At 41.5% G+C, this 21,408-nt stretch overlaps 1 protein-coding gene across 1 annotated transcript in view; it reads left to right on the top strand.

Annotated features, from left to right (window-relative positions):
- The window catches only part of Spag17 (sperm associated antigen 17), a 213,136-nt gene extending 199,914 nt beyond the window's left edge, over positions 1 to 13,222 (top strand). Inside the window, exons 44-48 of the mRNA XM_035451312.1 lie at positions 1,903 to 2,039; positions 5,307 to 5,491; positions 7,552 to 7,612; positions 11,821 to 11,965; positions 13,083 to 13,222. Coding sequence (XP_035307203.1) covers positions 1,903 to 2,039; positions 5,307 to 5,491; positions 7,552 to 7,612; positions 11,821 to 11,965; positions 13,083 to 13,222 — 668 coding nt within the window. The remainder of the gene's footprint in view (positions 1 to 1,902; positions 2,040 to 5,306; positions 5,492 to 7,551; positions 7,613 to 11,820; positions 11,966 to 13,082) is intronic.
- The last annotated feature ends 8,186 nt before the right edge of the window (positions 13,223 to 21,408 follow it).

Genomic DNA, 21,408 nt, shown 5'->3' with positions numbered 1-21,408 from the left:
GCTTCAGTTACAAAGCAAACTAGAGAAGAGGGGTCAGGGTCAGCCCCACAGGTGACTACCTCTGGCTCCTAGGCTTTTCTTGAATGCATGTTTGCTGGCTTGTTTGTCCTCACATTCTTACTGTCTTCCTCTTGTCCCATCGACTTCCTGTCTTCATTTGGCTCTGTTCTCACCTACAAAGGACAGTTTACTTCCATGTGGCAGGCATCCTGAAACTAGAGGCCCAAGTTCCAGCTCTTCCAGATCCATACATAATTCAATAGGCAAAATGGTATTATCCCCATCAGCTTTGGTAGAATTATCCAGGAACAGTTTGTATGGCTCTACTTGGGACATGTGCCATCCTGATGGCACAGACTAAATGCCATGGACCCACGTGTATTTGGGATAAAACTAATAGGGAAGGGGGTTGTAGCTAGCACACTGAGAATAACAGCTGAAGGGCTACCTTCAGGCTCCTCAGCCTCCTTAGGCTCCCTCAGCTCCCCTCACAGCCCTCAGAACCCTATACTCCCATCCTGGTCCTGACAACCCCTCCTCAGCTTCCTATGGCTGCTTTTGGTGCTCTCACTGCCCTCCACTTAGATAGATTTTCAAGGGCAAGATGAGATGCTCTGTGTAGAATTCATTTTCAGTGTGGTGCTCACCTGTAAATCATGCATGCTCAGTGTTCCATTTTTCCTGGCTTTGTGACTCGAATCCCACCTCCAGTGTGGTGTGTGTGTGTGTGTGTGTGTGTGTGTGTGTGTGTGTGTGTCTGCTACTTGCATGCAGGTGTCTGCAGAGGCTAAAGAGGGTGTCAGAATCCTTGGAGCTGGAATAATAGGTGGTTGGTTGTGAGCTTCCTGGTGTGGATTCTGGGATGTGAACCTGGGTCCTCTGGAAAAGTAGCAAGTGCTCTAAACCACTGAGCCATCTCTCCAGCATCCCCTCCCCAACAGAAGATTTTTAAGTAGTATGACTTAAGTACAATTTTGGTTCAACCTCCTGAATATTTGGAGCAAATATAAACAGCTTGTAACTTTGGGGATTATTCATTTCTTCACCCTCCTTCTAATGACTGAGAGAGAGAAAAAAAAAAAAAAGATACCAGTCTAAAGATTTAAACCTCTGGCTTAATACATTTATAATGACTATGCCATGTTTTTGAGCTATAGGAATCAAAACAGAATCTACATTTCTTAAGGTGGTACACTCCCCACCCCACCGCCACCCCGCCCTTAGAACTAGGAGTTGATGTTTCACTGACTACTCTTGATAATTTAATGGAAAGGATCCTGAATAGCAAAGTGTAAGATGAGTTCATCATAGAGAAGGTACATGAAAACTTAGAATTCTATTTTTTTAATGGTGCTAACAGCATCTGCCCCTGCCCGCCATCTCATAGAGAAGTTGTAAGGAACAAAGATAGGTAATGTATGTAGAACTGCCTAGCAAAATGTACAAATGGAAAATGGGAACTGATGGAAGCTTTTATTTCTTTAAATAACCTCTCTAAAGCTTGGTGAGACAGACGGAGATGGAGAAATGGCTCAGCCATCAAGAGCATTTGTTCATACAGAGGAGTATATTTCGGTTCCAGCACCCACATCAGGCAGTTCATGCCATCTGTAACTTCAGATCCAGGAGATTCAATGCCCTTTTCTGACCTCTGGAGCACATGCACCTACACACACACACACACACACACACACACACACACACACACACACACACACACACACGCAAATATGCACACATACATGTGCATATAAATAATAAAGCAAATATTTTTTGAAAAAACTAAAAGTTAATTTAAAAAAAGTGACTAGAGCAGTTTCTAGGCTGGTCTGTGCTCATCTACACTCTGACAATGCTACACATATCTTTGATGTGCCCTAATTTATACTTTTTCTCTAACAGAACCAGACTTTTTTATGCCAATCAAAATTCCAACTCAGTCATTGCTGCAGGATGTTACTGGACAAGCAAGAAAAGAGAAAGTGAGATTACCTCATTATTTGATGAGTTCCAAGCCCAAGTGTCAACCTCTTGCCAAGGTAAAAGAGATGCTTGGGCAAGTCTCCCAGGGCATTCTGTGCAATTGACATCACTGAGGTTCATGTCAGTCCTGTGCCCCACCCTTCTCCCCAGGAGCATGAAAAAGGCACTACTTTGCTGCCACTGGCTCACACTGCTTCTGGGTTTCATTAGCCAGCTGGAAGGTCCCTAGGAAGGTCACTTTGGGGAAAATCATCCGGGTGCTCTCTATTGGGATCTAAAGGGATCACTGCCCTCCCATCTCCGTGTTAGCCAGGGCTATGTGTTATGTTTTTGAAGAAAAAGAGAAAAAGAGGAAAAGAGAGGCGGATGGGGCATATTAAGCAGTTTATTATAGGGGCCCGGCAGAGTAAGAGACTAAAGAGAGAAGAGGAACGGGGGTAATGGCTGACCGCCATGGCTGGTCGCCACAGAGAGGCAGAGAGAGGTGAGAGAAGAGCAGAGCAGAGCAGGAGTGAGCAGAGAGAGAGTAGAGAGCAAAGAGTAAAAAAGAGCAAGCAGCAGGGAAGTTGGAACTTTTAAAGGGAAGACTGTGCATGCACACTGAGGTTCCAAGCATGCCCAGAGTCCTCAGCAGGCTGTAATGCGTGGGCGGGTGAAGGGTGATGACTTAGCACTGTTTTCCTGTGCCTGCTGTGACTGTTGTCAGGGGGCGGGGTCTGCCTCTTAAAGAGATATTGCCAATCAGCATTAAAGCCTGAATCTTTCACTATGCCATTTTAAAAGTTTCTCCATTCTGGTTAAATGGTGATAATTCCTGAAACTACAGTTGTTTGTATTTGCAGAAGTAAAGTCATTTGTTTGCCTAGAAGCTTGCCCTCCCTGCCCTCTGGGCTCTCAGTTAAAGACAGCCACCAGGGCTATATATCAGTCACCTGGCTTTCTTTGGCTCAACACTGCCTGGTCACTCCTAGGACCTAGCAGCCCTGGGCCAAAAGTAAAGGAAATGTTCCAATCTCCTTCTCCAACCACTTCCTCTGAAACCTGTAAGAAGGGATCCCCAACTCTGTCACATGTGTTAGCTGAGGTAGCATAAAGAGGCAAAAGGCAGAAAGTGACCAGCATCTGACTTCAAGAGATGGGACTGTGTTTATTAACACAGGACACTGAGGGGAAGCCTCCCTACTCAGGTGATGAAGGGAGTCTGCAATGGGGGTAAAAGCTAGCTGTCCCCATTACAGGGGAGTGGAAGGGGCTTGAGGAAGCTGTGGGGACTAGGTGTGAATCTTCAGTCTCTGCTGTGGGGGCTATGTGTGGATCTGTGGTCTCTGTTGTGGTCTCTGCTAGAATTGTCTGCTTCAGAGAAGACAGATTATTTTGGGAGATAGGCTGTGTCTGTAGACATTTCCCTTTGGGTTGTGGCTGACCAATAAGATTGGGTAAGGACAGCTGTAATCTCACAGCAATCTTTCCTGTCAACCTAGGCACTCTATTAGTGTGGCCTAAACTCTTCTCTGAGCCCTTGCTTTTCTGTCTATGGTGTTAACAATACTTCTAACAATCTCTTACCCTAAAGACTGTGCCCCTAAACCTCAAAACCTTTCACTTAACAATACTTAGGATAAAGTCCAAAGAACTTGAGCTGGCACAAAGTATGGCCTCATGTTGTTGGAAATAAAATAATAAATTCAAGAGTTTAATAGAAACAAATTTTTAATATATAATTCTGCATAATGGGATGTCAGCATAGAGAAAAGGCAAAAATGGCTGGCGTGATTTGATACGACAGTAGTTGTTAAGGTTGTTGTCCTTCCTTGCGGTCATGCTGCCCTACCCCACTCTATCATGAGAAATTCTTGTTCTATTCCCCTATGGATAAGGACATGACCTCTTCCCAAATTCCTTACCTCATTGGCTTAGGATACAAAGCCTTACCTAATGAATAATTTGAGACTTGAGACTGCTTCCTTTTCTGATCTTGGGCTCAGTCACATCACAAACCTGTAGCTTTCCTGCTCTCAAAGTTCTGAGACCCACAGACATAGGCCACCAGCTATGGAGGAAACAAGACCCAGCACCTCTTGTTCTCTGTGACTCTGATGAACTCTAAGAGTTCCTTATATTGAAAATGGACCATAACAATGTATTTGCTAAAATTTGCTCTTCTGGCCTACCCTACCAACCCTGTCCTTCAGCCAGTACAGGTTTCTCTCATCTCTCTTCCTCAGCACCTTTAAATAAAGCATTCCCACCAGATCTTATGGGAATGCTTCCTTATGTTCACAAGTCAAGAAGTAATGATCCTTTCTTTACTTCCATGATGGACACTGGCTGTCACATTAGAGTGTGGTACATATGGAACTGATAATCACTCTTGGAAGCTTGAATGTGCATATGGCTTACACTGGAGTTTGTTAGATATGCAGATTCTGACTCTGCAAGTCTGAGATGTGACAGGGGAGTCTGCAGTTTAATCCCCTGGTGATGTCAGTGATGGGCAGAGGGTAGAGTCTCCCGTGTGGATTCCTGATCAGCTGCCTTAGCAACAGCAGAGAACATTTTAAATGCAAATCCCTCCCCAGTCCAGACACAGAGAGTCTGAAACTCCAGGAACAGGAGCTGTAACCTTGAGTCTTCCTGAAGATTCTTCAGGAAGCTAACCAACCTTGATCACCACTGCCCCAGAAGAAAGAGAATGGACCTAAGAATCAGGCAAACCTCGGGGAGAGTCTTTGCTACTTGAACATCTGAGCAAATGACCTCTCAAATCTGAAAGTGTACTTTCTTTTCTTTAAGGCAAAACCTAAAATATTTTTTATAAGTACTATGTTTTCTCATCCCCCACTCCCATAAGTTTCTCTGCTGACGCAGGAAGCTAGATTAAGCCGAATTGAAAAAGTATAGCAACAGGTTTATTGAGAACAATAAACTAAAAATGGAGATTTTATGAGTGGCAAGGAGATGATGACTTGTCTGCCACAAACTAGGTGCTTAGATGGGGACTTGAGTGGTTGACAACTTCAGGGGAGGAAGCGGCAGTAGCCACCAGGAATGTGGGACTGAGTTTTTTGATGCCTTTCCTTTCTTTAGAGACTCTCTGAGTGGGTAGGGTTTAGAGAGAGGGAGAGAGACAGAAATGGGGTTTCCAGACTCTGCAGGGGTGAGCTGGAGGCTCCAACTGAACATAAGGATGTTGTAAGGACTGAATGAGACCATAAAACTTTTAAGTCTTACCCAGTCCAAGTAGTCATTCTTCTTAATGTCAGCAATGGTTTCTTAAATCAAAACTCCCCTGTTTACTTTATCCATTTTTCTGCTGTACAAAGGTGGAAGATTGTGTTGGGGGGAAAGTGAATACATCTTCCATTGCATCAGCTGTTATTCATAACACAAATGCAGCCCCTTTCGGATTCCACCTTCTTCCACCATCAGTGAAGTTTGGAGTACTTAAAGAAGGACAAACCTATGCCACCACTGTGAAGCTCAAGAATGTTGGTGTGAACTTCTGCAGGTGAGGCAAAGGCACCAAGTGCCTACCTGTTCCTTAAAGATTGTCTCTCCTATATTAATGACCATTTGCCAAATTGTAGTGACATCTTGAATCCTGAATAATCACATGGTTCATTCCTTTATCCTTTCATTCATTCTTCAACAAATCAGTATTGACCAGGCTCCAGTGATGTGATAGCTGCTTTCCTGCCTTCTGTAACTCATTACTCATGACAGAAGCCACTCACTCCACTCTAGATCTGACCCGGCAAAAACCAAATAATTTGTACAAGCACTTCAATAATTAATACTCAGAACGTAAAACTGTATGTCCTTATTTTCTCTGTATTGCTGCCATAAACACCACGACCAAAGCAACTTAAAGAAGAAAGGGTTTATTTCAGCTTACAGTACTCAGTCATGAAGGCAGGAACTCAAGTAAAGAACCTGGAGGTAGGAAAAAAAGCAGAGACCATGGGAGAATACTGCTTACTGGCTTCCCTTCTTATACAACTCAGAACCATCTGCCCAGGGTGGCAACACCCACTGTGGGCTGGGCCTTCCTGCATCAAGCATTGATTGAGAAAATACCCCCATAGATTTGCCTACAGGCCAATCTGATGGACACAATTCTTCAACTGAAGTTTCCTATTCCCAGGTATGCCAAGTTGTCACAGTACTTAAGCCTAACTGAGGCAAAAAGAAATGACTTAAGCATTATTGTAATTTTAGCTATGGAGATCTAACATAATTACTAACAAGTATTTTCACTCATAATTCAGTTTGTACATGGGTCTGAAAATATACCTGGCATTTTTCTAGGTTCAAATCAAAGGAATTTTTGAGTCTTCTGAGACCTTATATAATAATCTGTTTCAAGGTCTTGTAGGCTAGAATGAGGATAGAACTCAGACTTTCTGGACACCAACCAGGTCATTGCTGTCTCTACCATATCAAGGGACCTCACTTTATTGTGGTCACCAGAGCCACATGGGAGTTTAGTCATTTCTGTTGGGTCATTATTCCATAAATCTACTCCAAGGCCACTCTGAATTACAAAGAGTCTTCAGTTCTGTTCTGAATTGAGCTGAAGAACAATGTGTATAGTGGAAAGGTTTCCATCAAAATGGAATAAATATTTCAGTTGCAGAGTTATTCTTATATAACCATAAACCCTTTGAAAATGTTTATGAATCAGGGATGGAGATAAAATATAGTAAAATGGCAGAAGCATCCAGTTCGAAAGATTATTGTCACCCTTTAGTTGAGGCAAACCCCAACATCAGGGCTATTGGCTCCCCAAGAAACAACATGGTACCAATAATACTTACTTTTTTCTTCCCATGTTGATACCAATGAAGTGTGGGTGGGAGAAAACAGAGTTAACTCTAAACTAGTAAAACCTATCTGTGTAGATCCTGTGTCTCCAGCAGAGTTCTGGTTTTAGAGATTTCACTCCACTGCTTGTTCAATTCAATTATGACGACTGGATAGCAAAGCAAATGGCAGGAGTGGTTGAGAGTCACTGTGGAGGTAGGTTTTCCTTTGCAGAGACTCCGGGCCTTTCATCCCCAGGCAGAACCCACAGATCACAGGTAGGCAAAGAGATCAGCAAGCAACACGTATGAGCAAAGAACTTCTCAAGTCCTTCATCATTTTCTGATTTCCTTTGGTCCGTCTTCTCCCTAAGCATGCAAACCCACATCAAATCAGAGGCAGCCTGGCTCCATGCTTTATCTCCCCAAAGCGCTGTAATTCTGTGGTTGCATGACCTGGCTGCCAGCATTCACATCAATACTGACAGCTATGCTGCAAGGCACACACCAGCCAAACACGGACCTGGGCCCATCGGCAACTTGTAACAAAGGGTGAAAGTACAGGTTGGAGTCTGCTTCACGCAGATGAGAGCTGCTGTGAAATGGGGGGATCCCATTCTTCTCTCAATGGAATATTAAAGTATTTGGTTGTTTGTAGATGGTATGCACTCCTTGGCTTCTAATTTAACACCTTCCTGATTTTATAGCACCCGGGTTTCTTCACTGCTTATTTTCATGTATCTTCTTGCATTTTTCTTCCTGGTAGGTTTAGAGTGAAGCAGCCCTCACCCAGCACTGGACTGAAAGTAACATACAAACCTGGGCCTGTAAGTCTATATGTTATCAAGTGTGTGTGTGTGTGTGTGTGTGTGTGTGTGTGTGTGTGTGTGTGTGTGTGTGTGTGTGTGTGTGTGTGTGTGTGTGTGTGTGTGTGTGTGTGTGTATGTTGCGTGCACACATGTGAATATGTATGTTTCCATTGCAGTTGCCTTTTATATCATTCTGATACTCCGTTTAAATAGACTTTTTCTAGTTTCATAAGGAAGAGATTCCCTAGATTGGTCCACTCTGTGACTCCAAGTCATTATTCCATATAAGAACCACAACAAAAATGCTGAATAAAAAGAGTTTAGCTTCAGCTGGAAACACGTGGGAAACTCCCCTCACTCATTCCAGGAGCACAATTATGTACAGTCATGTGCAAATGACCGTTTTAGAAATTGAATTCTTGGCCAGTGGGGAATTGGCTGGGTGGTTAGGAGTGCATGCTGTTCTCAGTACTTAACCTGGCAGCTCACAACCACCTGTAGTTCTAGTTCCAGGGGATCCAACAGTCTCCCCTGATCTCTATAGACTCTTCATGGATGCAGTACACAGACATACATGCAGGAGAAAATTTATATATAGTCTATAAATTTATATATAGTTTATTAAAACAAATAAACCAAAAATCTGAATTCTGAAAAGTGGCACGGCCTCCATGAAAACAACCATCCTGTTCTTTCTACTTTATATAATCTGGCTTGCTCTCTCATGCTTCCCAGAGAATATCATCTAACAAAATAATAGGAAATCACATTATTTTATTAGAGTCATCAGCTGTTTTATTTCTCCAAAGCTCTCAAACACAAACTTAAAAGTGTCAAACTGTAAAACAAGAAATCTGGGACTATGCCAAGGAACTGGCATAGTTACATGAAAACTGGCATTTGGTTACATGAAAAAAAGTATTGTTTTGTGCGACTTTCTTCTCAACAAGAAAGATGAATGCTTGGGGTGATGGATATGCTAATTACCCAGGATGAGGATCACTAGCTGTGTGCACATGTCCAAATATCATACCACATCCTGTGAATATGGACTCTTCCATGTTTCAATTAGTGATAAACACTGTAAGAGAAATGAAAGTCTAAAATCAAACCTAAATCCATCTGACTTTGCTACATTCTCAAAAATGGGGTGTTTAAAAAGTGAATATTAATTTTTATTCCTATTTACAATTAATGGTATAAATTTAGAAATTTGAGACAAACACACATTTATCTCAGGTTATCACTGAACCACACTTGTAAGCACACCATACAGCTGCTTCCCCAGCCCTTCCATCTCTCAGCAAATGCTGACTCCTGTTGTGCACACCGTAGAACCAGAGCACAGAAAGGATGTTAAACATGACATCCCGACACCTAACAGGGTCAGGCATATAGCAGGAACTTAGACAAGTCTGACCGGAATGAAGTAGGAACTGTAGTGGGCTTATGAATCACTAGGCACAGAGTGTGTATGGGCTCAGGATAACAGGCAGCAAGGGCATGTGGTCCCAGGGCAAGCAAAGGGAAGACACAAAAGCAGCCACACTTGTTACTTACACAGAGGGATCAACAGTGTACACGGAGCCCATCAGCTTCTTGTGATAACTGCCTTGCACCAGGCAAGGTTGGTTATCACTGCCTTGAGTAAAGGAGGCACGTAGACCATATGTTCTTAGCCCAGGCTTAGTTTGTATATCTCACAATCTATAGCAAAACAGTAGGACACAGGCTGAAGCTACAAACGAAGATGTGCCAACCTTGACATTGCATCTATGACTCCATGCCTATTTATTTCTCTGAAATTACTCATCATGTATGATGTCAAGATTTCAGAATCCTGGGGCCAGTGCGATGGCTCGGCAAGTTAAGGTACTTGCCGCCAATCCTCACAACCTGAGTTTGATCTCCAGAATCCATGTGGTGAACCAACTCCTGAAAGTTGTCCTCTAACTTCTACGTACAACTCTCATGGCAAACATGTGAGTCCACATACAAGTCTGTGCACTTGTATCCCCAAAATAAACATATATTAAAAAGAGGTCAGATTCTTCACAACAGAAAAAAGAAAAATATCAAAGCTGTTATGAGAAGTTAGTAAATCTCATTTTAATCTAAAGGACAGATCTTTCTAACAGCTAAGTGATGGCTGGGTCAACCTTTAGAATCAGTAAAAACTCAGTGTGTATTCTTTGAAGCTCACTGTACTATAAGGGTATTTCTTTCCCCTTTTTGACAGTAGGTTTTTGGCTCTGACAAAAAACATAATCTATAGTCTTCTGTCTATGTAAATCTAACCACTGTTCAGCTTGGTTAGTTGCCAGCACTAAATGAATGTGCTCCAAGCCTGGGTAAACTGCACTGTGGCACTACTCCAGATCTCCTGTGGAATTTCATCACGACCCAGTCCTTCTGATTGTTGGGCTTGGAGGACCAAGCCTGGGACTCTCAGAAATGGTCTCTGGATCTGCTCCAGCATGAGCACACACACACCCTTGGAAAAAAATGGAAATATTTTTCAATTCTATTATTTATAAAACTATATTTTAAACTTCCATTTGTATCTAATTGCTTTCCATGTGGTAGTGTGTGATTTATTTTTTTCCAGATAACTGTTCCCAAGTCTGCTTTTTAACCCACCTCCTGGAGAGGCAGTTTAGAAACATAAACATCTCTCCCTCTCCTGGTTAGTGTGCCTTCCAAGAACAAGGTGAGCAGCCCAATGCCTTGCTGCAACTCTTCCCTATATATCAGGTTTCTTCTTTGTTGGTACAAACCCCTTCCTTGCTTTTAGACCCACACAGCTTGGCATCTACACTTATTCTGTCTCCCTCTACTGGCCCTGTCACCCCACACATCCTATATTAGAACCCTAGAGACCAACTGGCAGGAGAGTCATCAGGTTTCTTCTATTGCATTCATATTTTTCTTGGATGAAATTTACGTTTATCAGCCAGAAGACAGAAACTAATGACCAACATTCAAGAAATAAGATGGATGTAAGGACATGACTTATGGTTGGGGGTGGGGAGGTGTCAGAAATTGAATTGTGAATTTCAGTGATGAGATCACAGTCAGAGTCAGAGACAGAAAAACCTCAAGGGTTCTCTATACATAGCTGATGTTTGAGATTACGAGAAAGAGGAATTTGGCATCTGTTTAGGAAGCAGGAGGAAGAGGGGCCAGTGGAGATAGAAGAATAAATCAGAAGGGAAAAATTGGGGGTATTGCAGTAGTTTCCCTTCACTTCCAACATCCTGTCATTTAGCACACCCCTGATCCCCAAACATCGCCTGGTTTGTGCCTTTGGGTCAGTCAGTGTAAAAGGAAACAAGATTTGTTCTGGCTCACAGCTTCAGAGGTGTCACTTTGTGATCACCTGGCCCTGTGTCTGGGGGTCTGTGGAATATCAGGGCAGGGACACATGGGAGAGCAAAGCTGCTTTCTTCATGGCTTCGGGAAGCAGAGAAAAAGAGGAGGGGTCAAGGGTACACCCTCAATGACCTCATTTCCTTGAACTAAGCCCATATCAGCTCTTGCTAGTACAACAGGCTGACACCAAACTTCTAACATGTGGCCTTTTCAGATGTTTCAGATACAAACTCCCTTCAGATGCCCTTCAGAAGTTTGTCTTGAGTCCATTTATTTCCTGGAATTCTACACTATTATATATAATTCGGACATATGTTCCCTGACCCACACAGCTGGATTAAGAAAATGTGGCCACGGGGGTGACAAGAGAATAAAGGAAAGATAAACACACAGACATACATGTGGAAAAGCTGGGATCAGGTGGGCCCTACGGTGGTGGAGACACAGCCTGGAAACAAAGCATATTTATTTATACATCTGAATGAAGAGGCAGGTTTATTTATTATACATGGCTGAATAAGGAGGTAGGTTTAGCTAATCTTGGTTTTGAGATCTCCACAGTAAACATCCTAGAAGAGGAAGCTGCTGTAGATGCCTTCTACACTTACTGTCAACATTCACACACTGACCTAGGGTCAGCAAAAGGCTTTGCCATTCCAATGGGTCAGAGGTGTTGGGGTCTTGACCTGGGCATGTTCCTGGCAATGACACACATTTACTCAGGACTTCACTCAGCCCTCATACATAATGCTTATATTTATTAGTGCCATATTCATAGATAAGAAAACTGAAGTTGAGAGAATTTAGATATATTGTCCGAATTAGTTTTAAAACCACTATTTGATGTCTTACAGGTGGCTGCTGGTTTGCATGCAGAGCTAAAGATAGAGCTATTTGCCATGGCTCTTGAAGACGATGGTACCAAGGGTTTAGCACATATCTCCCACAATATTGAGATCATGACAGAGCATGATATTCTATTCTTACCCGTGGAAGCTAATATCCTTCAAAGCTCACTTTGTGTAACCATGCACAGTGCAGAAATAATGAAATGACTTAGGAAAACATGAAAGACAAAATGACCATTAGTTCTTACTAGGCCAAAAACTATACATAGGATGGTAATAGCAGATATGGGGGCCATGGATGGATGATGTGAGGTAAGCAGGAAACAGCAAAAAAAAAAAAAAAAAAAAGTGGAACTAGATGTAAAGACATGGCTTAAGTCCATTTTAGAATCAGAAACTGAACTGCAGCTCTTAGTAATGAGATCTCAACTGAAACATAGGAGCTGGCAATAGAAATTTTCAAGAGCCCTCTTTCTTTGCATGCAGCTGATGTTTGAAAGTATGGCAAAGAGAAATTTGAGATTTGTTTAGGGAGCAGAGCAAGAGGGGACAAAGGAACCTGAGAATGATACCTGAATGATATAACCAAGAGGAAAACTTTTTGTTTAGTGTAGATCATTTCTAGGCTTGATAACAGAGAAGGGAAGTATTTAAAACATGACTAAAAGGAGCTAAATGGCACTATCCTATTGAGGACAGGCAAGGACTCAATAGAGGTGAAGGGCTAGCTTCAGTGAGGGAGGAGGATGAAGACAGCTGAGGACTGAAACATGGAGATGTTTCAGGTGAAAGCTGGGGGATGCATGAAACAAGCTTCATTTCAGTAGAAATGGAAGTGAGTTCATTTGTCTATCTGTTTCTTCAAGGGTGCCTCTAATAGGCAGCCACTTTGAACACTTAACTGGTTAAAGATACACAGACAAGAAAATGGTTCTATTAATTTTTTTTCCCCTAAAGATGGCTCACAGCCAGTGTTTCAAAATCAAGACCTATCCCTACCCTGACTGCATGAAATCACCTTGTTGATAAGGTCTGGGAACTGGTGGTGATGGTCTCTCATAGACAGGCCAGGAAACTGGAAAAAAAAAAAAAACTCTGGAGAAAAGAAGTTGTGCTAAAACACAAGGATCCAACTCATGTACCTAAGAATTTGCCTTACTCACAAGGGTACCTCCATGCTGCTGGAGACTATGATTTTAAAACATCATTTGGGTCTGTGTAAAAGATCACTGAACTGTGAAACTCATAGTCCTTAATGAGTATTTTACTAGTTTTAACAAGCAGTAACTATGACAATCGACCCAAAAATTTTCCCCAAGGAAAAGAAAATCCCACGGTCTACAAGACTTCCACAATTTCCTCCTCTGCACTTGGAGTCTTCACATCTCGCAAGGCCACTCGTCGTTAGGACCTGTAAGTAGTAAATGCCATCTGGTCAACCACTCCAACCGGACCTCATGGTTTTTCAGACATCAGGCTTTCCCACTTATTTCATATATATATTTAATTCAAGTTAGGGAACAGGCTTGTTTCACATGTAAGTCCCTTCTCCCTCTCCCTCCTCTCACCCACATCCCTCCTCCCCCACCTCCAACCTACCCCCCACCCCATCCACCCACTACTCCCCAGGCAGGTTAGGGCCCTCAACAGGGGCTCTGCAAAGTCCACCAAATCTTCCTGTGCTGGGCCTAGGCCCTTCCCCATGTGTCCAGAGCCAGAGTGTAACCCTTCACGTGGGATGGGCTCTCAAAGTCCCTTCTTACACCAGGGAAAAATGCGAATCCACTTCCAGAGGCTCCCTGGAGTGCAGGGGCCTCCTTATTGGCATCCATGTTCAGGGGTCTGAATCAGTCTTTTACTAGCCTCCCGGATAGCGTCTGGGGTCGATATGCTTTCCCTTGTTCAGGCCAACTGTTTCTGTGTGTTTCTCCAACCTGGTACAGACCCCTTCGATCTTCATTCCTCCCTCTCTTCAACTAGATTCCAGATTTCAGCTCAGTGTATTTCTGTGGATGTCTGTCTCTGCTTCCATCAGCCACTGGATGAGGGCTCTAGGATGGCATAAAAAGAAGTCATCAATCTCATTTTAGAGAAAGGGCTTTTAGGTTATCCTCTCTTCCATTGCCTGGATTGTCAGATCGTGTCATCCTTGTAGGTCTCTGGAGATCTCCCTAGTTCCAGATCTCTTCTCGGACCTATAGTGGCTCCCTCTGATATGGTATCTCTCATCCTGCTCTCTTTCCTCTATTCTTCCCCCTACTCAATATCTCTGCTCCTCCATTTCCTCTCCTCTACTCCTCTTCTTGTGCTCTTATTGTGGCAGCACCCTCTCCCCTACCCTCATGCTCCCAATTAGCTCATGCCACTTCCCATTCCTGGGGTCTATTTATCCCTTACAGTCCTTCATGTTTCCTAGTTTCTTTGATGAAGAGGATTATAGGCCTGTAATCCTTTACTCTATGTCTAAAATTCATATATGAATGAGTACATACCATGTTTGTCTTTTTGTGACTGGATTACCTCACTCGGGATGGTTTCATCTAGTTCCATCCATTTGCCTGCAATTTCAAGATTCCATTGCTTTTTTCTGCTGAGTAGTACTCCATTGTATAAATGTACCACATTTCCTCTATCCATTCTTCAGTTGAGGGGCATCTAGGTTGCTTCCAGGTTCTGGCTATTACAAACAATGCTGCTATGAACATGGTTGAACATATGTCCTTGTTGTATGTACATGCACTATTTGGGTATATACCCAAGAGAGGAATGGCTGGATCTTGAGGTAGACTGATTCCCATTTTTCTGAGCAACCGCCATACTGATTTCCAGAATGGTCTTACAAGTTCACACTCCCACCAGCAATGGAGGAGTGTTCCTTTTTCTCCACATCCTCTCCAGCATAGGTTGTCATTGGTATTTTTGATTTTAGCCATTCTCACAGGTGTGAGGTGGTATCTCAGAGTTGTTTTGAGTTGCATTTCTCTGATGGCAAAGGATTTTGAGCACTTTAAGTGTCTTTCAGCCATTTCAGATTCCTCTGTTGAAAATTCTCTGTTTAGTTTTGCACCCCACTTTTTAATTTCATTGTTTGGTGTTTTGGTGGCTAGCTTCTTGAGCTCCTTGTATATTTTGGAAATCAGCCCTCTGTCAGATGTGGGGTTGGTGAAGATCTTTTCCCATTCTGTGGGTGGTCGTTTTGTCCTACTGACTGTTTCCTTTGCCTTGCAGAAGCTTCTCAGTTTCAGGAGGTCCCATTTATTAATTGCAGACCTCAGTGTCTGTGCTCCTGGCATGATGTTCAGGAATCAGTCTCCTGTGCCAATTTGTTCAAGGGTAATTCCCACTTTCTCTTCTAGAAGATTCAGTGTGTCTGGATTCATGGAGAGATCTTTGATCCATTTGCACTTATGTTTTGTGCATGGTGACAGGTATGGATCAATCTGCAATCTTCTGCATGTCCGAATCCAATTGTGCCAGCACCATTTGTTGAAGATGCTATCTTTTTTCCATTGTATAGATTTACCACCTTTGTCAAAAATAAAGTGTTTGTAGGTGCGTGGGTTAATATCTGGGTCTTCAATTCGATTCCATTGGTCTATCTGTCTATTTTTGTGCCAATACCAAGCTGTTTTCAGAACTATGGCTCTATAGTAGAGATTGAAGTCAGGGATGGTGATGCCTCCAGAAAGAGGGAAGTTCATAGCACTAAGTGCCCACATGAAGAAACTGGAGAAAAGTCACATTAGAGAATTGACAGAACAACTGAAAGCATTAGAGCAAAAAGAAGCAAACTCACCAAGGAGAAGTAGACACCAGGAAATAATCAACTGAAATCAATAAAGTAGAAACTAGGAAAACATTACATAGAATCAATGAAACAAAGAGTTGGTTCTTTGAGAAGATCAACAAGATAGACAAACCTCTAGCTAAACTAACCAAAAGAAAGCGAGAGAGCATGCTAATTAACAAAATCAGAAACAAAAAGGGGGATAAAACAACAGACACTGAGGAAATCCAGAGAATCTTCAGGTCATACTTTGAAAACCTGTACTCCACAAAATTCGAAAATCTAATGGAAATGGACAGTTTTCTGGATAAATATCACTTACCAAAATTAAACCAAGATCAGATAAACAGTTTAAATCGACCCATAACCCCTAATGAAATAGAAGCAGTCATCAAAAGCCTCCCAACCAAAAAAAGCCCAGGGCCAGATGGCTTCACTGCAGAATTCTACCAGAAATTCAAACAAGAGCTGATACCAGTACTCCTCAAACTGTTCCGCACAATAGAAGCAGATGGGATATTGCCAAACTCTTTCTACGAGGCTACAATCACTTTGATACCCAAGCCACACAAAGATAAGACTAAGAAAGAGAACTACAGACTGATATCCCTCATGAACATTGATGCTAAAATACTCAATAAAATATTGGCTAATCGAATCCAAGAACATATCAGAAAAATCATCCACCATGATCAAGTAGGCTTCATCCCAGGGATGCAAGGATGGTTCAACATACGAAAATCCATCAATGTAATCCACCATATAAACAAACTGAAAAAGAAAAACCACATGATCATCTCACTAGATGCTGAAAAAGCCTTTGACAAAATCCAACATCCCTTCATGATAAAGATCTTGGAGAGAACAGGAATAACAGGAACATATCTAAACATGATAAACGCAATATACACCAAACCAATAGCCAATATCTAACTAAATGGGGAGAAACTCAAAGCGTTTCCTCTAAAATCAGGAACAAGACAAGGCTGTCCACTCTCTTCATACCTCTTCAATATTGTACTTGAAGTTCTAGCTAGAGCAATAAGACAAGAAAAGGGGATCAAAGGGATACAAATTGGAAAGGAAGAAGTAAAACTTTCACTATTTGCAGATGACATGATAGTCTACATTAGTGACCCGAAAAACTCTACCAGGAAATTCCTACAGGTAATAAACATCTTCAGGAAGGTAGCAGGATACAAAATTAACTCAAAAAAATCTGTAGCCCTACTGTATACAGATGATAAACCATATGAGAAAGAAATCATGGAAACATCACCTTTCACAATATCCACAAGCAAATAAAATATCTGGGGGTAACACTAACCAAAAGAGTGAAAGACCTGTACAATAAGAACTTTGAGACTTTAAAGAAAGAAATTAAAGAAGATACCAGAAAATGGAAAGATCTCCCATGCTCTTGGATAGGTAGAATTAACATAGTAAATATGGCAATCCTACCAAAAGCAATCTATAGATTCAACGCAATCCCCATCAAAATCCCAACAAAGTTTTTCACAGACATTGAAAGAACAATACTCAACTTTATATGGAAAAATAAAAAACCCAGGATAGCCCAACAACTCTTTACAATAAAAGATCTTCTGGAGGCATCACCCACTGATTTCTTACAGCTTAAAATAAAAATGATTTTAGAATTTACCTTTATATAGGTTATTTTGAAACATTTTGGACTCAAGACTCCTTTTACAGCTGTATTATTGGTCCCAAGAGCTTTATTTACATGGGTACAATGTATTAATACTCACCAAAGAAGATTTAGAACTGGAAAATTTAAAATTCTATTTGAATAGTGAACCTTATATGTAAATACTTAGTTTAAAAATCAGTTTTCTTTGTTTTGTTTTTTGAGGACAGATTTCTCTTGCTCAGTTTCAGAAATTTTAGTGCATCATAGCAGATGATGCTAGAGCAGATAGATCAGTTTATATCACAGTGGCCCAGGAGGCAGACAGGAAGTGGTCAGGAAGGAGCAGTCACCAGTGACTGACTTCCTCTAGCAATGACCCACCTTGGAATGTTTCCACATCCCCCCAAATAGCGACATCACCTTAGGCTAAGCAATGAAATCTTGTCCCTCTGAGGAATCTTACATATTAAAACTATGACATTACAGCCTTGTCATTCAAATATTCAAGGACACCTTATAAGGTGGCCTCGAATTTTTTCCCTTTTATTGAAAGTAGATTTTTTTTTCACCTTATGGTTTCTCCTTCCTCTACTCCCAGATTGTCCCCACCTCTGGCCTCATCAAGATCCACTCCCTTTCTGTCTCTCATTAGAAAACAAAGAGGCTTCTGCAGGGGTTAATAATAAAATGTAACTATCACATTGGAGTTGGACATGACAAACAGAAGGAAAAAGAGCCAAAGAGAAGGCACAAAAATTAGAGACACACTCTTTGCACACCCAGTAATCCCATAAAAACACTAAACTGGAAGTTATAGCATTTACTCAGAGGACCTGGTGCAGCTGTGCAGGCCCTGTGCATCCTACCTCAGTCTTGTGAGCTCATATATGCATTTATCATGTTGATTTAGAGGGACTTGTTTTTTGCCGTCCCTCATCCCCCCTGACTCATATTCTTTCCACTCCCTCTTGCACTGGGTTCTCTAAGCTGTGAAAGGAGGGATTTGATAAACATCCAATTTAGGGCTGAGTGTTCCAAGGTCTTTTACTCTGCATAATGCCCAGCTGTGGATCTTTGTATTTGTTGCCATCTACTGCAGGAGTAAGTGTCTCTGATGATGGCTAAACAATGTACTTATTTACAAGTAATTAGGAGTTACAGAAGTCATTAACTGCTACTTTCTTTTTCTTTTACAATAGTAGTATTTGGTTTCATGCTAGGTCCCTGGACTATCTAGTCTCTGGTTCTTGGTCAAACAGTGTTGGTTATGGGGTCCATCTCATGGAGTTGACCTTATGTCAAAGCAGACATTGGTTGGTTACTCCCACAAACTCTGTGAAACCATTGCTTTAGCAGGAAGGACACCATTATTGAACAAAGTGTTTGTGGATGGCTTGGTGTTTACATTTCTCTTTTGGTAGTGTGTTGAGTACCTTCCAGTACCAAAATGCTAGAACATAGGGATGAATGCTCTATGTAGGCACCAGCTTGACTTTTCCATTTTTAATGAGTTGTGGGTGTTGGCTCAGCAATGGGGACTATCAGTTTGTATAGAGAAACCTATAGTCTTGGCAACAGTCTGGATTGTTCATGAAAGTTCTTTGGCCATCAACTTAATTAGATGTAACCCAATCCTAGCACTGGAAGCTTAATTGGTGACAAGAAATGGCCAGTTGGGACTGTCTCCCCCATTGGCAATTTCATTTAGATTGCCTTCATACAGGCATAATTTTAGGATGCTTCTACTATATTAGGTTTCCATACTACCCCTGAAATACCCCTTAATTTTAGCTGTGTTTTCTTTTATTCCTGTCTTTTCCCATCTCCCTCACTTGATCCTCCTGGTCCAGTCTCCCCCTACCATCATCCATATCTACTCAATTTCCTTTCCTAACAAGCTTTATCTGTACTTGCTTGTCTCTTACTAAAATCCCAACTTCTGAGGTTCTACAGATTGTAGTTTAGTTATCATTAGCTTAGTAGCTAATATTTCATATAAGCAAATACATACCATATTTGTGTCTCTGGGTCTGGGTTTCCTCACTTAGGATTTTTTCTAGTTCGATCAATTTGCCTGCAATTTTCTTTTTTTTTTTTTTTAATAGCTGAGTAGTACTCCACTGTGTAAATGTACATTTTCTTTATCCATTCTTCTGTTAGGATCCATCTAGGTTGTTTCCATTTTCTGGCTGTCATGAATAGAGCAAGTGTCTCTGTGGTAGGATAAAGCATCCTTGGGGTATAGGCCAAGAGTTGCATAGCTGAATCTTAAAGTAGATTGACTCCCATCTTCCTGAAGAACCACCACAGATTTCCATAGTGGCCGTACAAGTTAGCACTCCCACCAGCAATGAAGGAAGGGGTGTTCCCCTCACCCATACCCTTGCTAACATGAGCTGTCACTTGATTTTAGCCACTCCAGCATAAATCTCAGTAGTTTTGATTTGTATTTCCCTGATGGCTATGGATGTCGAACATTTATTTTAAGTGTTTCTCAGCGATTTGTGTTTCCTCTATTGAAAATTATGTACCCCATTTTCTAATTGGGTTGTTTTGTCTAGTTTCTTGATTTCTTTATGTATTTTGGGTATTAGCACTCTACTGGATGTGGAGCTGGAAGAAAAAAAACAAAACTTTCCCCATTCCGTAGGCTGCCTCATTGTCTGAATGACAGTGTCTTTTGCCATGAAACAGCTTGTTTCACATGGTCACATTTAATTATTGATTGCAGTACCTGTGCTAATGGTGTTCTGTACAGAAATTCTTCTCCTGTGTCAATGAGTTGAAGGGTATTCCTCACTTTCTCTTCTAGCAGGTTCAGAATATCTATATTTTATGATGAGAGGTGGAGTTAGGTTTCATACAGGGCTATTAAGTATGGATCTATTTGGGTTCATCTACATGTATACGTCCAGTTGACCAGCACTATTTGTTGAAGAGGCTTTCTTTTTCCAGTGTATGCTTCTGGCTTATGGAAAATCAAGTGTCCATAGGTGTGTGGGTTTGTCTGGGTCTTCAATTAGATTTAATGGTTCAACATGTCTGTTTGTGCCAATACCATGCTAGTTTATTACCAGCTTTGCAATGCAAATTGAAATCAGAAATCCTGTAGTTTTTAATTATTCAGGTTTTTTTTTTTGTTTTGTTTTTGGCTATCTTTGTTTCCATATGAAAAACTGTATGAAATTTTGTTGGTGATTCCATATGTGAAATGCTTTCAATAGGATGGCTATTTTTATAATATTAATCTTGCTGATCATGAGCATGGGGGATCTTTCCATCTCACTTGAAGTTTTTTTTTTTAAGCTTTTCATTTCACATACTAACCCCGTTCCCCTTCCCTTCCTTTCTCCTGGCCTACTCCCTTACCACTGGCATCCACTCCTCATAGGAAGTAAGGCCTTCCTTGTGGAGCCAACAAAATCTGGCATACCAAGTTAGTTTTTATCATATCAGTCTTTCATTTGCTTGGTTAGCATAATCCCAAGATAGTTTATATTATTTCAGGCTATTGTAAAAGGTGTTATTTCCTTGATTCCTTTCTCAGTCCAATCATCATTTGTATATAGGAGGACTACCGATACTGCTTTCTAAAACAAAAATGTAACAGTGTTACTGCTTTACATTCTTAGAAATCTTGTCAGCATCAGATTTTTGTGATCTGCTGTTCTAAGTATGTTCCTAAGTCACACATCATAAAGCCTCTGAAAATCCACTCTGTGCCCACTAGAGTGAGATGCAAAGCTAATGACAACTTCTGTCCATTTCCTGGGGCTCCCCAATGAAGCACAATAAATCACCACAGTCATTCTCTCATAGTTTGCTGGCCCAACTTTTAAACTCCAGGCACCAACAGTAGCAGGGTTGGTTCCTTCTGGAGGCTCTGGGGGATACTTTTTTTTAAGTGTCTAGATGCAAATATTAGCATTACTCCATTTTTGCCCTTTTCATATAGAGTACATTCCTTGTCAGTTTCTCTGTACCACCCCCTATAAGGATTAATTAAAGGCTACCCTCTTCCTGAATGACTCCATATTCGCAGATCATTGAACAAACAAGGTCGCATTTACAGGTTCCATTAGATAGGAATTTTGGAAGACAAACTTGGTATTGCCTTCCTTTTTGTCCTTATCTAAGATATAAATTCCCCACAAAA

This window comes from Cricetulus griseus (genome assembly GCF_003668045.3).
Source record: "Cricetulus griseus strain 17A/GY chromosome 1 unlocalized genomic scaffold, alternate assembly CriGri-PICRH-1.0 chr1_0, whole genome shotgun sequence".
Lineage (NCBI taxonomy): Eukaryota > Metazoa > Chordata > Mammalia > Rodentia > Cricetidae > Cricetulus > Cricetulus griseus.
This window is presented reverse-complemented; position numbering and strand designations above follow the sequence as displayed.